General features: G+C 35.3%; 1 protein-coding gene across 1 annotated transcript in view; it reads right to left on the bottom strand.

Annotated features, from left to right (window-relative positions):
- Positions 1–343: 343 nt before the first annotated feature.
- LOC149802009 (U3 small nucleolar ribonucleoprotein MPP10-like) overlaps positions 344–18,110 on the bottom strand; it is a 45,899-nt gene continuing 28,132 nt past the window's right edge. The window contains exons 7-11 of the mRNA XM_089956409.1: positions 10,628–10,765; positions 9,868–9,978; positions 3,605–3,712; positions 1,463–1,696; positions 344–531 (exon numbers count right to left, since the gene is read on the bottom strand). Coding sequence (XP_089812535.1) covers positions 379–531; positions 1,463–1,696; positions 3,605–3,712; positions 9,868–9,978; positions 10,628–10,765 — 744 coding nt within the window. The 3' untranslated portion in view covers positions 344–378. The remainder of the gene's footprint in view (positions 532–1,462; positions 1,697–3,604; positions 3,713–9,867; positions 9,979–10,627; positions 10,766–18,110) is intronic.

Here is an 18,110-nt window from a genome sequence, read left to right as displayed (position 1 = left end):
GTTGTTGTTCTAGGGTTTAAAGCCATTTTTCAGCACAAGATAGGCTATACATGGCGGCCAGTATAACTGGTGGAGGAAGAATCCTGGAAAACCCAGGGAAGAACCACCGACCCACGAGAAACTACTGGCAGGTTTTCCCACATACCAACGTTAGTCGAGCCTTGGACTCGAACCCACACAGACAGAGGTGAGATGGCAGTGATCCGTAATGGAGAGCACTTTAGACCACTTGGCCACTTAGTGATGCAGCTTTGTAGAAAGAGGCATCCGTTTAAGAAGTTGCATACTTTAAAACATGCTGAAATGCAGACATTTTGATGTAAATAAATTTGAGAACAGTAAATAATATTTGACTTCTTTATTCATATTTAGTCGCTCCTACAGTTTTAATTTCTTGGATGATTTCTGCCTTTTCAGATCCTTTTTCCTCTTGTCCACCTTTTGGCTCTGTATCTGACTGGTTACCTGTTCCTGGAGCTGGGAGAAAAAGGATGTGGAAGAAGTCAGCCCAGTCTTCTCCTTCTTGTCACTCTGAAAATATGTACATCAAGGATCAATCCTCAGTTCTCCTTTCAAATGAAATTTACATAATTAGTCGAACATAAGACTGACATTTTGTGCAGTGACTTTTATAAATTTAATTTAAAATGAGCACAATTGTAAGATTCCATTAATCAGATGAAATGATTTTATTTTTAAAAAAAAACACATCAAAGTGGAGTGAACCGCCTCTGATGGACATTAGGACTTCAAGAAAATTACCCTTTACCTTTCAATAAGTAACAATTTCATTCATTTTGTCAGGAGATGTTATGTGTTTAATTTGATAAATATTTAACAAGTTTTTTTTAAATGTAAAAACAGTTGTCATGCAATAAATAGCATTATATGATGACAACAAATACAGTGAATCTGGAAATCCTGATCGCCATAAAAAGCTTGCAATTAGGACTGAAGTCAAAAGGACCAAATATTTATTGTCATACAATAAACATGCATAAATTAAAAACATAATAATTTTTGGTATGCACATTGTCCTTTCTTGTCTAATTTTTTGTATAAAGATATGCAAAACAAATATGAATTCCTCAAAACTATCAACTGACTTTGTTCATTGTAAATCCAAGATTAACTGACCTCAAAGCAACAAGTAAGGTACTGGATTATAACTCTTAAATTCAAAATTAAATCTCTCATTACCAACTTCTGTCATGGCTGTAGAAGTAGTCTGAAATGCATTCATTTTGTATTAATTCAAATCACATGCATTCACTTTCTGATCCCTCTGACTTATGTTTGAAATTTTAATTTTGGCTTAACAATTCAAATCACGTGCATTCACTTTTAGTTTTAATGAGATAGCATGACAGGGTATAAAATTAACAAAAATGATCTCCAAGGAAACAATAAATTATCCAAAACATTGGCAACTCCATAAAAGAAGAGTGAAAATAAGTCCTACCTTGATCAATGTCACATTTCCATCCTTGCTTTTACTCTCTTTGTCCAGTTTCTTAAGAGCCTTTTCCTTGCTGTATTTATTGCCCAGACCTGGGTTAAGTTTTTCTACAAGCTTCTGTCGCTTTTCTTTTTCTTTATTCTTGATTCTTTTTTCAGTTTTCTTCTTTTTCCTCTCTCTCCTCTTGTCTGTAACTGTCTTTTCTGTTGCACCTTTCAGCTCGCCTTTTGGTTTTTCCTAGGTAATAATAATAACATGAGAAATATTCATAGATATCTGAGATTTTAAATGTTTTTCAAATATAAACAAGAGATGGAAGCCATCACAGATATACTTACTTTTCTTATTTTATTCCACAGCTACCATTTACCCATAACCCATCCCAAGGGCTGCTTTCAGTCCTATACATCTCTTATCAGCTACTCACCCAAGTAAAATCTAATAGTAAATACAATCATATCCCTTCGATTAGTGTATATGGAGAACAGGTTACAAGAGTCTGTGTTACCTGACACAATGTAACCTTTGACTCTCATCTCTCTTCCCCTCCTCCCTCAGGGGCTGCATATAAGATCTGAAACCTTTGTTGTCATACACTCTTCCTATAAAACAATGTACCAAGTTTGATAACTCTCCCTCAATCAGTGTAGGTGGAGTTCAGGTTATAAGAACGCAATGAAGGACAGAAGGACACACTATCACACTGATGGATAAAAGGATACACTGTCACATGGATAGAAGGATATGCTATCACAATGATGGACAGACGGAGACGCTGTCACATGGATAGAAGGATATTCTATCACAATGATGGACAGAAGGACACACTCGCATGGATAGAAGGATACACTGTCACACTGATGGACAGACGGAGATGCTGTCACATGGATAAAAGGATATGCTATCACAATAATGGACAGAAGGACACACTCATGGATAGAAGGATACACTGTCACACTGATGGACAGATGGAGACACTGTCACATGGATAGAAGGACACACTGTCACATGGATAGAAGAAAGACACACTGTCACATTGATGGACAGAAGGACACACTGGCACATGGATAGAAAAAAGACACACTGTCACATTGATGGACAGAAGGATACATTGTCACATGGATAGACTTAAGGACATACTATCACATGGATAGACAGAAAGATACATTGACATGTGAATGTACTGACAGAAGGACACTGTCATATGGATGGACAGAAGGACACTGTCACATGGATGGACAGAAGGACACTTATATGGATGGACAGAAGGACACTTATATGGATGGACAGAAGGACACTGTCATATGGATGGACAGAAGGATATTGTCATATGGATGGACAGAAGGACACTCACATGGATAGACAGAAAGATACATTGTCATGTGAATGTACTGACAGAAGGACACTGTCATATGGATGGACAGAAGGATATTGTCACATGGATGGACAGAAGGACACTGTTATATAGATGGATGGAATGACACATTGTCACATAGATGGACTGAAGAACACATTGTCACACAGATGGACAGAAGTACACATTGTCACAATAATTGACATTGTCACAATAATTGGATGAATAGGACAATAATGAAAGTTAATTAGATTAAAAACAGGGTACTGACATGACAAGTAAACACAAGAGTTCATTTCTTATAACTGAAAAGTAATTAATGCCATCATGTAATGACCGTTCACTACTTATTATTTTCATGGCACTTATTGGTCGTCACATATAAGTGGTTTTCCAAAACTAAGTTATTTCTTTGACTTTAGAAAAAGGAACCTTAAGCACTAGATAAAAATAAACAACATGGCGTTGTTGCTGGAAGTAAGGATGTTCAAAAGTAACATCTGTAGCATCAATTTCATTCAGAATTTGTAAGACAGCCAACCACAATGCTACTATTCTTTGTGTTGGCAATTGGAATGAACATGCAAGTGATGAAAAGGTATGACACCTCAACTCAGATTCAATGAGCATTCATCTTATGATTTCTTGTGTATTTCAATGGGATAAACTGTACATGTGCATTCATCTTATGATTTCTTGTGTATTTCAATGGGATAAACTGTAAAAGCGTACTGATGCAGGAGACTTAAGTGAATCTTTTAAATTCACGTGAAGCCAACTTTTATTCTCACCTGCACTTCCTCTGGAGCTAAAATCTTGGCTTCACTGACACTGATAGGTGCCACTTCCTCCATAGTTATTGATGGCAAATTGGAAATAATCTTCACCTCAGGAGCAGGCTGTTGTAAAAAGTGTTAAAATCAGCAATGAAACAAAATAGGAACTGTCACTAGAGCTACAAAATTTGAATGCCTTAGCACACACACACCCACATTAAAAAAAATATTTATTCCTTTCACACCAAACATGACCCAGGGGATCAGAACCCAAATCAAATATATCAGGTCAGATTTCCAGGATAGAATTAATTTTTTCAAGGTTCATATATGACCATTACTGAATGAAATTAAAGAACATTTCGGATTATAAACCATGCATTTTCCAAATCTGAAGATGTTTCTCCTTCAAGACTCTCCAAAACATATGTCAGAAAAAATGATCATGTGCAAAACCACAAAATGAGTCACACAAAACAAATCTGACTATATTCCTATAAAATGGCATTTAAAGCCATTTCAATGTACAGAATACAAATTCTAACTTTACTTTGCTGACCTGCATTATGTTGCTATGTGGAAACAAGATACATTATTTTGTTTCCTTTCAAAACTTTAATTCTAATGAATTCTAGAGCAATATAGGTGCATGTTATACAAAGTAAACATTTCCTATCACAGTATGAAAAAACCCTCAATAAATGAAAAGTTTTAGGATCTTATCTTGTAACGAAAAAAGTTTAACCCTGAATTTATGTGTGCCAATAAAATCTCAAACTAGATTTTTCAACCAACCTAAACTCCTTAAGATGATTTGATTAAAAATTCCATCATTTAAAGACATTTACAAAAGGGTTGATTTAAATTTTGACAAAAGACCTTCAAAATTATACATTGTTGTATAACAAGGACTGAATTTTCTGTAAAATCAACTTGTCTTCTTGTAGTTCAATAAACCAGTCCCATCTGTATTGATACATGGGCTCTTATTGTTTCTTAATATATAATAAAAGGGATGGCAATTTTCCATTTTTCCTGTGTTCCATTTAAGATCTGAAACAAATGCTTCAAGCTACATGTCACTGTGTAATACTTTCACACCAAAGTTCAGCTCAGAGATTCAATTTTTTTTCTAACCTGGGTTTCCTCCGAATATTCCAACCCCATTTTTCACATTTAGACATTTAGGATGGAGTGTGGGTTCAGAGCAATTACATAATATAGTGGCGGCAGATTCCAGATTTTTGATATTATATAAAAAGTCTGGAATCTGCTGCCACCATAAGATAACTTAACAGTGGGCCTAGCAAATTTAAACTATGTTATATTTACTTGTACCTGCATGAAATCGATAGGATTTTTTTTATTTTCTCAAAAATGGCAAGTATTATAATCATTATGTCTTTGATCCACTGACAGACTAGACAAAACTCAGCACAGATGACACCTGACCCGGTACTTGCCATTTGTGTTAACAGTCATGTGACTTTACAAATCTCAAACAAGGACATCGGAAGCCCAATAGCCATGTGATATCAACAACAAACTCCTTTTTAATGTTGTTCTACAAAATTTAAATCACATTAAATGAAAGTCTGACATCTTTTGAAAACACCAGAAAGAACATAATTCTCAACATATTTATTTTGAGAACAACTACAAGAAACTTGGCCAGTCTGATTCATCAAGCTGAGTAGTCTGGTCCCCTGCTTCATGTTCCCTGCGTGACAGAGCACATGTTGACATGACAGTCACATAATACAACAAAACTCCAGAAGTTGGTCATGGAATAAATATAGAGGATTTTGTGCTCTTTCATTTTTGTATTTTTATTACAACCAGTATACGACTTTCATTTTTAAAAAATTTCTTCTACATAATTTAAAATTGACGGTTGTGAGATTGTGTGTGCTCATGTGACTGGCAACTGAAATTGCTTGAACCAGATCAAATTTCATCAAAAAAGATACGGATATTGAGCTGTCTGTGAAACAAAAAGTCTACTAGACGAATCTAATCCACTGAGCATTTGGATTGCCTCAACAAATATATTTATGGCAAGCACCCAAATGATCCATACTGCAACTTCTTAATATTCTGGTTAGAACTCAATAAATTTAACTCATGATCAGTTCAGTTATGACTCAATTACATAATTGTTTCGGGCGTCACAATGTGGATGAAAATTTCTGCAAAAATGAAGGACTTTTCACGGTTGGGAAAAAAATTATAATTTTTCCCGATTTCCCTGTAGCATGGGAACCCTGTATCAAACTACACAGCCATTCTGGATTCCTAAGACAGAAATCAAGGTATAGAGAATCACAAATATTCACAGCTGAGATAGTATATGCATTGGTGCTTATAGGCAAGGTGATGGGTGTCGTTTACCTGTGGACCAGGGTTTGATCACAGCAGGCTATGAATAAAAAGTTCACTAACCTGTATCAACATAGTGTATGTATGTGTGTGTGTATGAATGTATGTGTGTGCGGTCTTCCTGGACAGGAATATATCTACAAAATTTAATATAAAAGCATTCTAAGGAGATATCAAAAGTTGTGCGAAATGAGAAAACATTGATGTACCTTATTAAATGTACCAGAAAAAGTGTAATTTTTGCTTTAGAAAATCACAAATGTTAGTATTACGCTTCTCCTCTAAAAAACTAATTATTTATGAATCTCAGTTTTGCTTTGATAAAACTGTACTGGGATAGAATTTCACACAGCAGGAACATTTTACTTCATTCTACTTGTTTTCCAAAATTAGCTGATGATAAGCTAACTTAATACCTCGAAAATGCATATCACCTAACTGACAGACATTCCCATAAAGTTGGATTGTGAAGTTTTATTTGATCAGGTCCCCAATTAAGTCCTGGAGGATGGTAATAATAATAACAATAATAATAATAATAACAACAACAACAACTGTAGCTAATACCTTTGTTCTGCTTTGGGCAAGGCCTCACACATTCTGCTCAAAATACGTCACGTGTGGACACTCCCCTCAACACAAATGACATAACATGAGAATCTGATCTACTATTACCACTGACCCTGGTGCAATTGTTCAGTTAAAAATATTTTTTTAAATCGAGATAAGCTTTGACACCATTTTTGTCTTTTTTTGTGTGAGTATAACATGTCTAAACAATTCAAAAATTAGTTTTATCGATGACAATTCTATTGATTGTTCAACAAAATAATTGCAAATTAGACCTTTTCAAATTAACCTTGGTTGGCATCACTTTTCTTTACTGTCTAACAAAGAAACTATCTGGGAACCAGACCAAGTGAACTTTTTTAATTTATTCCATAATGTTGGTTTAAAAAGAACACAAATTAAATAGATAAACATATCAAACACAAGCTGATATAATGATATCTGAGAACTCCGATGACTAATGTTTGGTTGCTCTGAGTATGTGATGGTCAAAAACTATTGATCTACTGGACAGGTCCGGCAAATAAAGGTGATTTATGATTTCTAACATATAGTGAAGTTCTAATCTGTGTTCATATTCAAATATCATCCAAGCACTTATTCCAAATTTTAATGAACTTACATAAAAATCAACAAATGCCAGTCATCCTTAGTGCTTTGCTAAAATGGCTTTCTACTTTAATAAAGCTTGGTGTACATACAATTATGATACTATTTTGGTATGTACAATTATGATACTATTTAAGTACACACAATCACGATATTATTTCAGTACACACATTTATGAAACTATTTCAGTACCTACATGTGAAGTGTTGAATTTTGAATTGCAGTGAACGTTAAAGCTGAATGCATTGAGCATCAAAATTTTATCACATTTAAGCCAGAAAAGTCTTTGTGAAGGGTCACTTTGACATTTCTTCGTTCATCCCCACCCTACATGTCAGTGTAAACTTCAAAGGGGCAGCATTCCAACTCATTGAATTGACCTTGGGTATCTTAACATGGTCCTTAGAAAGTAAACATTTGAGCTACCAACCCTAACTGCTTGGTAGGAACCTATGTCAAGTTTATCATTTTTTCAATGGGAAATTGTTATGCACCATTGTTCACAGATTCTGAGCTGTCTAAATCTGATGAAAGGAATAATTTCTTGGGAAAAATTAGGGACCCTGCCTACGAATGGGCAGAATAAATTAAGGCATACACTACAGAAGCCATCAGAATTTAAAGTGATGACCTTGGTCGAAATTCTTTAGCCTGAAATTTCCTGAAAGAGGAATCTAGTCTTGACTCAGGGATGCCTAAAAAGAATAGTGCTTTCCTCGTTAAACCAGAAAGGGACCAGGCGGCTGTCTTGTAAAAAGAAAGACAGGTTTTAGTGCTAGGATGCACAAGTTCTGAAAGAGAACAACAGTAAGGTATGCAATTTTAGTTTCACGTAAAATTTCTATTATTTGATTGTTTGTTTTATGCAAATGTCTTTGCTACGACTAGGTTCCATATTTTGTATCATTTATTAAATTTCATGGAAATGTGTTGATGCGAGAGTTATTATGCAATTTACTTTTTATTCAATTCCATGGAAACTGTTGATGCTAGAATTGTTATGCAATTTACCTTTTAATTTTACAGTTATTAGTTCATTGGTAGAATTGACTGCATTCGATCCAAATGTTCATATGTGTAGGATTTCATAGGGTTATATGAAATTACTTCCTTTGTTTGTTAGGACAATACAGATTAGCGTGAGTTAATGATACTTACCTAATTATATCTGACTTTGTAATGTTTAAATAATCTTGTAGGTTAAGGATTGCTGTGAGTTACAATTTGTGAATTTCATGCAATAGTAATTGAACATGTAGTAGCATATGTAAAAGAATATGGTAATATTCGATAGAATTTCACGTGGTAATTTAAGACCTGCTGCTGGAAGCGAGGTCAATGTCCTACAGTACTAAGTCAGAATGTATGCAGTGTGTGGATAGCCAACATGCTCCGAATAATGTGAGGGAATTTTATGTATGTCAGGAGAGTGGGGTATACAGAAATTTAGGGGTATTTTTGTCCTTTATGGAACAGCTTTTTGGGAGAGAGATGGGACAGTCTGAAGACAGAAGTCCAAGGAAAAAGAAGGATGAGGTCAGAATAAAAGGACCAGGAAGTCCATGAAGGGGCAAAGCATAGAGCTTAGGAAGTTGAAGCATTAGGAGGACGTTGATATATGGTCAAGGAAAGGAAGGTGATCCAAATCAATCGTGAACATTGCGCCCTTTTCCTCTTGTTATGATGATATAATAAATCCAAATTGGACACTCCTATTAAATTCTATCAACATAATCTAACTTGAATTGGAATTGCCATTTTTAATTTGTTCTGATTAAATTTGTTATTTTCTTGTCAAAGAGGGCTCATATTGCTTTATTTCTTCCCAGTATTCTCGCTCAGTTTTCTTTTGAAATTCTATTCTTCTTTCACTCCCACTGGGCTATAATATCGAGGGAGGTCATCCTCTAGATAATGCCAGCCAAATCCAATTAACCACCCCTCTTACTAAGAGGGTGATGTTACAATACAATTATGATACTATTTCAGATAACACAATCATGATACTATTTCAGTACACATAATCATTATACTATTTCAGTACATACAATTTTGATACTATTTCAGCACATACAATCCTGATACTATTTAAGTACATACAATCATGATACTATTTCAGTACACACAATTTTGATACTATTTCAGCACATACAATCCTGATACTATTTAAGTACATACAATCATGATACTATTTCAGTACACACAATTTTGATACTATTTCAGCACATACAATCCTGATACTATTTAAGTACATACAATCATTATACTATTTCAGTACATACAATTATGATACTATTTCAGTACATACAATTTTGATACTATTTCAGCACATACAATCCTGATACTATTTAAGTACATACAATCATTATACTATTTCAGTACATACAATTATGATACTATTTCAGTACATACAATTATGATACTATTTTAGTACATACAATCCTGATACTATTTAAGTACATACAATCATGATACTATTTCAGTACACACAATCATTATACTATTTCAGTACACACAATCATTATACTATTTCAGTACATACAATTATGATACTATTTCAGTACACACAATTTTGATACTATTTCAGCACATACAATCCTGAGGTTATTTTAAGTACATACAATTATGATACTATTTCAGTACACTCAATTAAAATTCAACCTATTTCTGCATGTACAATTATGATACTATTTCTATCCAAAAATAAAGATAAGACTAACCATCTTGGGTGTGTAGTGGAAGTTTGAGAGAGAATCCAGCTTGATGAAGAGAGACTGCATCATCTTCTTGATCTCCTCATGATCTGGGTCTTCCTTATCTTCTACCTCTTTCTGGTAACCGGCAATACAAAATGTATGTTGGAGATAATCATATAATAATCACAACACTTCAGAGCAAAGAAAAATGCTGAATTGTTTAAATTATAATTAGTATTTACTCACCTGTTGTTGAAAGAACTTGCTATTTGTTTACCTTTTGCTGTTTGAGGTATTCCTGCTCACAGATCTACACTAGACTGAGCTTGCTATTTGCTTACCTGTCATTGTTAGAGGAATTCCTGCTTATAGATCTCCTGCAGACTGAGCTTGTTATTTAGTTACCTGTTGTTGCTTGAGGTATTCCTGCTCATAGATCTCTCCGAGACTGACCTTGTTATTTAGTTACCTGTTGTTGTTTAAGGTATTCCTGCTCATAGATCTGAGACTGAGCTTGTTATTTAGTTACCTGTTGTTGTTTGAGGTATTCCTGCTCATAGATCTCTCAGAGAATGAGCTTGTTATTTAGTTACCTGTTGTTGTTTGAGCTATTCCTGCTCATAGATCTCTCCGTGATTGAGTTTGTTATTTAGTTACCTGTTGTTGTTGGAGGTATTCCTGCTCATAGATCTCGCTGAGACTGAGCTTGTTATTTAGTTATTTTTGTTGTTGGAGGTATTCCTGCTCATAGATCTCTCTGAGACTGAGTTTGTTATTTAGTTACCTGTTGTTGTTTGAGGTATTCCTGCTCATAGATCTCTCCAAGACTGAGCTTGCTCTTCTCCTGATCAAGAGTTAGACGCTTTTTGTATTCAAACACATCCTCCTTAGGCTTCACCTTCCTCTCTACATCATCCCACACCTGAAACCAGACAAAACAAAAGCATAAAAATATCAAAGACCTCTACAAATTCTTCAGTCTGCATTGACAAAAATATGTAGAATTGAACAAATTATCTGAAGCTCCAGATAAAAGCCTCACAGACCTGTACAAGTTTTCTCGACTTCTAAGGTAAACATCATGCAGACCTGTACAAATTCACTCAATCTATACATCGCTAAAATATATAAACCTGTATAAATTCTATCAATCTCCAAGGTAAAAACATATAGACCTGACAAATTATCTCAACCTCCAAGGTAAAACCATGATGTAGACTTGTACAAATTCTCTCAACCTCCATGGTAAAAACATGATGTAGAACTGTACAAATTTACTCAACCTCCAAGGTAAAAACATGATGTAGATTTGTACAAATTCGCTCAACCTTCATGGGAAAAACATGATGTAGACCTGTACAAATTCACTCAACCTCAAAGGTAAAAAACATGATGTAGACCTGTACAAATTCACTCAACCTTAAAGGTAAAAACATGATGTAGACCTGTACAAATTCACTCAACCTCCAAGGTAAAAACATGATGTAGATTTGTGCAAATTCACTCAACCTCCATGGAAAAAACATGATGTAGACCTGTACAAATTCACTCAACCTCCAAGGTAAAAACATGATGTAGACCTGTACAAATTCTCTCAACCTCTAAGGTAAAAGCATGATGTAGACCTGTACAAATTCTCTCAACCTCTGAGGTAAAAACATGATGCAGACCTGTACAAATTCACTCAACCTCAAAGGTAAAAAACATGAGGTAGACCTGTTCAAATTTACTCAACCTTAAAGGTAAAAACATGATGTAGATTTGTACAAATTCACTCAACATCCAAGAAAAAAACATGATGTAGACCTGTACAGATTTACTGAACCTCCAAGGTAAAAAACATGATGTAGACCTGTACAAATTCACTCAACCTCCAAGGAAAAAACATGATGTAGACCTGTACAAATTCACTCAACCTCCAAGGTAAAAACGATGTAGACCTGTACAAATTCACTCAACCTCCAAGGTAAAAACATGATGTAGATTTGTACAAATTCACTCAACCTCCATGGAAAAAACATGATGTAGACCTGTACAAATTCTCTCAACCTCCAAGGTAAAAGCATGATGTAGACTTGTACAAATTCTCTCAACCTCTGAGGTAAAAACATGATGTAGAGCTGTACAAATTCACTCAACCTCAAAGGTAAAAAACATGAGGCAGACCTGTTCAAATTCACTCAACCTTAAAGGTAAAAACATGATGTAGACCTGTACACATTCTCTCAACCTCCAAGGTAAAAACATGATGTATATTTGTACAAATTCACTCAAGATCCAAGAGAAAAACATGATGTAGACCTGTACAGATTTACTGAACCTCCAAGGTAAAAACATGATGTAGACCTGTACAAATTCACTCAACCTCCAAGGAAAAAACATGATGTAGACCTGTACAAATTCACTCAACCTCCAAGGTAAAAACGATGCAGACCTGTACAAATTCACTCAACCTCCAAGGTAATAACATGATGTAGACCTGTACAAATTCACCCAACCTCCAAGGTAAAAACATGATGTAGACCTGTACAAATTCACTCAACCTCCAAGGAAAAAACATAATGTAGACCTGTACAAATTCACTCAACTTGCAAGGTAAAAGCATGATGTAGACCTGTACAAATTCTCTCAACCTCCATGGTAAAAACATCATATAGACCTGTACAAACAGGTTCATCGGTCAGTTACTTCACCCCGTTACTGATGGCGGCACTTTAGTAGGTCCCTGGCATTCTGGTTTACTTCATCTATGTTCAACTGATAATACTTTCTGAAAGTGCCTCATTGAGAAAGTGAGTTACCAATATAGTCATTAAAAAGGATGGTCAAACTGACCAGTCCCAGTGTGAATGTAGTGTTTAAATTTGTTCAAATGATTATATATGTCGACATATAGGTTGCCAAAGAGTTAGTATTTTCATTCTTTCTTGATCATTAAATATAAATTTCTTATATACTGAATTTCATTGCTCTTTTGTTTGCAAAGTGCTGTAAATAACAGAACGGTCGATTTATCTTCCCATCTGCAATATGTTTCATATATATATATATATATATATATATATATATATATATATATATATATATATATATATATATATATATATGCATCATTACAAACCAGAAATCACTTTAAATTAAAGATACTGACATAGATAATAAATAATTGCATTCTTGTATTGTTTTATAATATTTGTTCCAGAACATTATCATGATGATACTGCAGTTTACACAAAGTACAATTTATAATTATTGTTGTTGCTGTTCCAGTGCTTCTATTATCCTTTCACTAATAATAATAATATTGTTGTTGCTGTTGCAGTGCTTCTATTATACTTTCATTGGTGATACTACTACTACTACTGGTGGTAATATTATTGTCATTATAGTTATAATTATTATCATTATTGCAAATGATCCCGTCTTTTTTGTCATAATTTCTTTCTGCTAATACCATTCTGCTTCTTCTAATTCTCCTTATTATTATTTATGGTCACTGCATTATCTTCATCATGAAAACTGTTGTCAGAATGCAAATACCATAATAAACAAAAATATCACTAAAACAGAAATAAATAAATCTACCATGATATGTTACAGTTTTGTAGTCATTTTCTGTAAATTGTAGCTAAATTTGCTTGGTGGTGACCAGTTTTAAATTCTGCTCTGCCATGCCTTGTGGCATGTATCCATGCATTCCAACTTTCTTTATATTTAAGAAAGATGTGCCCACCCTTCTGCGAACAGTTTGGCATGACACGTCATTTTAGGCATGAATTAATACGTTTTGTTTTTAAAATGTCAAACCCTTACTTCAAAATGCATAAACCTGTGATGTGAGATAAAATCACAAATGTTCCAAAATGAGGTACCTACTTGCCTGCAGTGCCATCTGAAAATATCAACTGAGAAAACAACTGGCCGATGTCCCTCATTCTCTCAATCTCCATGGTAGAAACATCATACAGACTGGTACAAATTATCTCAATCTCCATAGTAGAAACATTATACAGACTAGTACAAATTATCTCAATCTCCATAGTAAAAACATAATGCTGACCTGTACATATTCTCTTAACCTACATGGTAAAAACATCTTGTAGACGTCCAAACCTTTCCCTCAATCTACATGGTAAAAACATCATATAGGTCTGTACAAAATCACCATGCTAAAAACACAATCTAGGTCTGTACAAAATCGCCATGCTAAAAACACAATCTAGGCCTGTACAAAATCTCCATGATAAAGACACAATCTAGGCCTGTACAAAATCTCCATGATAAAGACACAATCTAGGCCTGTACAAAATCTGCATGGTAAAAACACAATCTAGGCCTGTACAAAATCTCCATGGTAAAAACACATTCTAGGCCTGTACAAAATCTGCATGGTAAAAACATCATCTAGGCCTGAACATCATTTCCATGATAAAAACACAATCTAGGCATGTACCTATTCCCTCAGTTTCTATGAGAACAGCATTGTTTTTTAATCTCAGCTGCAGTGGGTGAAATGGAAGATGGATACATATGGAACTCAGACTTGTCAATCAACTCAATCAAGCATGCAATAAGACCAATCAAGTGCTACAGGTGTAATTCTGATGTCTGCTCACTGTCACTCCATATATCATAGACGATGGCAAAGTGGCATTTATTCTTCTTTTATATCCAATACCACTGCTCCAGTAGCCTAGGGTTAGAGCGTCTACCATGGATGCGGGAGGGCACAGGTTTGAACCCTGGCTGAGTCATACTAAAGACATAAAAATGTTACTAACAGCTGCCTCACTAGGCACGCAGCATTAAGAGGTTAGTGTTTGGACTGGTCGGTCTGATATCAGGATAATGTGACTGTGTGTGACATCATGCTATATGTCTGCAGCATGATGTCCCAGTGCTAGAAACTGCCACACTACAGACATCGTAGTGATATGACTGAAAAATTGTTAAAGCTACATTGAAAATTCAAATCACACACACACACATTATATCCAATACCTTGTTCCTAAGGCACTGTTAAATTTTATAAGTATTTAATTTATAATTATTTTTAATATTAAACTTTAAATGTTCATTTGTGACTGAAGACATAATGACTACATAATAGATAACTACTCTTTTATGATTTGAGAAAGTGACTCTACCTGTATTCAGTAAAACTGCTCATTTGTGACTTAAGATAGTGACTCATCCTGTACTATCAGAATTTCATTTGTTTATATTATTTTGACTTATAACAAATGCTACTAAGTTGTGAAATGTCCAAGCAAAAACACAACAACAGCTATGTTCATTATAAATGTGTTTTCTGTACTATAACATTGAATCCTATCAACAAGACTGTACCCAACTGCAAATCTGTACTATAATAATGAATCTCATCAGCAAGAATGGACCCTACAGAATAGAATCCCATCAACATGACTGTACCCAACAGCACTGAATCCCATCAACAAGAATGTACCCTACTTTCACATTTATTCGAAGAAAATAAGATGGCAGACTGCATTTCACATTTTAAAATAAAAGTAAACTTCCCATTACATTCACCTTATTAGAAATTATATATAAAAAAAAACTTGCTTGAGTTCAGTTGGTCTATTGGAATTGATCACTTAAAGAAGTTATCAGTACCATATGCAAAGCATTCCATGTATACATGTATCATTTAGGGCCAGTACTGTACACAAAGCATTCCATGTATAAATTTACTATTTAGGGAGAGTACCATATACAAAGCATTCCATGTATACATGTACTATTTAGGATCAATACCATACACAAAGCATTCCATGTATAGGGTCAGTACCGTATACAAAGCATTCCATGTATGCATGTACCATTTAGGGTCAGTACTATATAGAACACATTCCATGTATACATGTACCATTAAGGGTTAGTACCTTATACAACATATTCCATGTATACATGTACCATATGGAACACATTCCATGTTTTTATGTACCATTTAGGGTCAGTACCATACAGAACACATTCCATGTATACATGTACCATTTAGGGTCAGTACCATATGGAAAACATTCCATGTATACATGTACCATTTAGGGTCAGTACCATATGGAAAACATTCCATGTATACATGTACCATTTAGGGTCAGTACCATATAGAACACATTCCATGTATACATGTACCATTTAGGATCAGTACTACATACAAAGCATTCCTAGAATCAATCAAGGAGTGAATACTGGCCCCTTGCTGGGCCCCGTTTTGTCTATTCTACTATGGTTTCTCTGCCCAGACATCATGTCATTGCGGCCAATATATATTAATAAGCTAGTAACTATATTTAGATACACTGTCATCTTGAACTCATCAGATGACCGAGTTGGAGCATGTGATCAAACACTGTGTTAGGGTATCGATCATATGGCAACTGGGACACCTGGAGAGATGCGTTCCTTTCAGTGTAGATTATGCATTTAATTTCTAACATTATTTGTGGAAAGAAAATGGATTTAGATTCTCGGCATCAAACTATTCTTATAGATTTGTGCTGGATTTGAATGTGTCTACAATGGGACATTTACAACATGGCTGACAGCAATTGGTGAGGAGGCCGTTACAGTAGAGTCTACCCTTTTGCTTTCCCAGGCTTGCCATCAATGGCCAACTATAACTAGACACTACCAGAGAATTAGTCTCCGCCTAAGCTTACACAAAAACTTTCTAGATGAAGCATTCAATTCAGCCAGGGACAAAGGAAATGTATAATTTGTTTTTCGGGGGATGTAGCAGCAACATGTATATGGATAGTTGGCTAATTCTCAGAACATACAAATTCATCCATGTGCAACTTGAAGTACATTCAACAGAACCTAATGGTTTGACAGTTACGCAGTGGTGGAGTTGCAAAATATAGTGGCTACGTTAGCCGAAAGTATTCACTCCTTGATTGACTCTAGGAATATTGGCGTGAGGGAATCATGGATCCATCAGACACGCTATTCTTTAGGCATGCAGAATCACTGCTGCCGGATGTCCCTGTCTTTGGATAACAATGCAACACTAGGGAAAGACAACTTCCATCCCTTCTGTAATGGTTGCAACATAATCTCATACCCATTTGAGCTAACTTCAGCCCATTTCGTTAAAACAATCAATGGATATGCGATGAAGTCATTGACATTCATGGAGATAGTGCATCTGAATCTTAGCCAATAAATTCAAGAAGGTTCACAGATTCTGCCAGGTCTCTTATTATAGGCTTGGTTGGGATGACGTCACTGGCTTAGCGGCCTACTTTCCACTGTATTGCGAGGTCACCTAGAATAACGACTGTTTTCACCGCAGTGGTTGCAACTATGCATTGAAAATGCCCCGATGTAAATAAGTACCAGGATTTCTGACCCAGCCTATGTGGAGGAAATCCCTGAACAGGTCCAGAAACTACCGACATTAACAGATGGAGTAATATTGTTTCATTTTACTATAATGTGCTCTTTCCGTGTTTGATGGAACCTTACAGGTGAACTTGGATCACTACATGGATATAACCACGTTAAAATTCCACAGGACTTTCCCCATTTCAAGTACCAATTTTGCACTTTTCATTTTGCATCGTTTGCTAAACACTATGCACTGTCAACCATATCTACCTATGTCTTGGCTATCGTCTCTGTTGACAAAATGAACAATATCCCTGATCCAACCAGCATTTCTGGATATTGTGTGCACAATTTGGCAGTCTCATGGCTGCAAAGACCACTAGAGCCATCCATATCATATGGCACTGCACTTTATATGGGTTCACTGAAGAGCACGTCATATGGGTTTACTGAAGACGTGACTGTCTTACAAAACTTCAGTCTCCCACTGACATTCTGTGACATAGAATACAAATGTTTCTGGATATTGTGTGCCCCTGACTTCAGCATTCATGCTATTTTGACACAATATTTGCAGGAGTTTGTGTTTTCTGTGTCCGATAATACTAGGTCAGTGTACAAAACTGGCTTCAAATGTTTGTTGAATTTTTTGGCAATGTCAGGCATTGTTACTTCTTTTACTCTTTATACGAACTCTCAGATGTTTTAATTTATTTCCTCACATGCTGTCACACCTTGCTGCAGTACTCCACAATTAAGCTGTACCTTGCAGGAATTAGATTCTATTACCTACAGACTGGTCTTAGTATCCCTTTTCAGGAGACTGACAGGTAACATACTATACTTCCCAAGATAAAAAGGATAAACATTTTGTAGTAAGCCCAGATTTCCTATTACATACAGGATAGTGGTGT

This window comes from Sinohyriopsis cumingii, chromosome 4, assembly GCF_028554795.1.
Source record: "Sinohyriopsis cumingii isolate HCF-2022 chromosome 4, ASM2855479v2, whole genome shotgun sequence".
Lineage (NCBI taxonomy): Eukaryota > Metazoa > Mollusca > Bivalvia > Unionida > Unionidae > Sinohyriopsis > Sinohyriopsis cumingii.
This window is presented reverse-complemented; position numbering and strand designations above follow the sequence as displayed.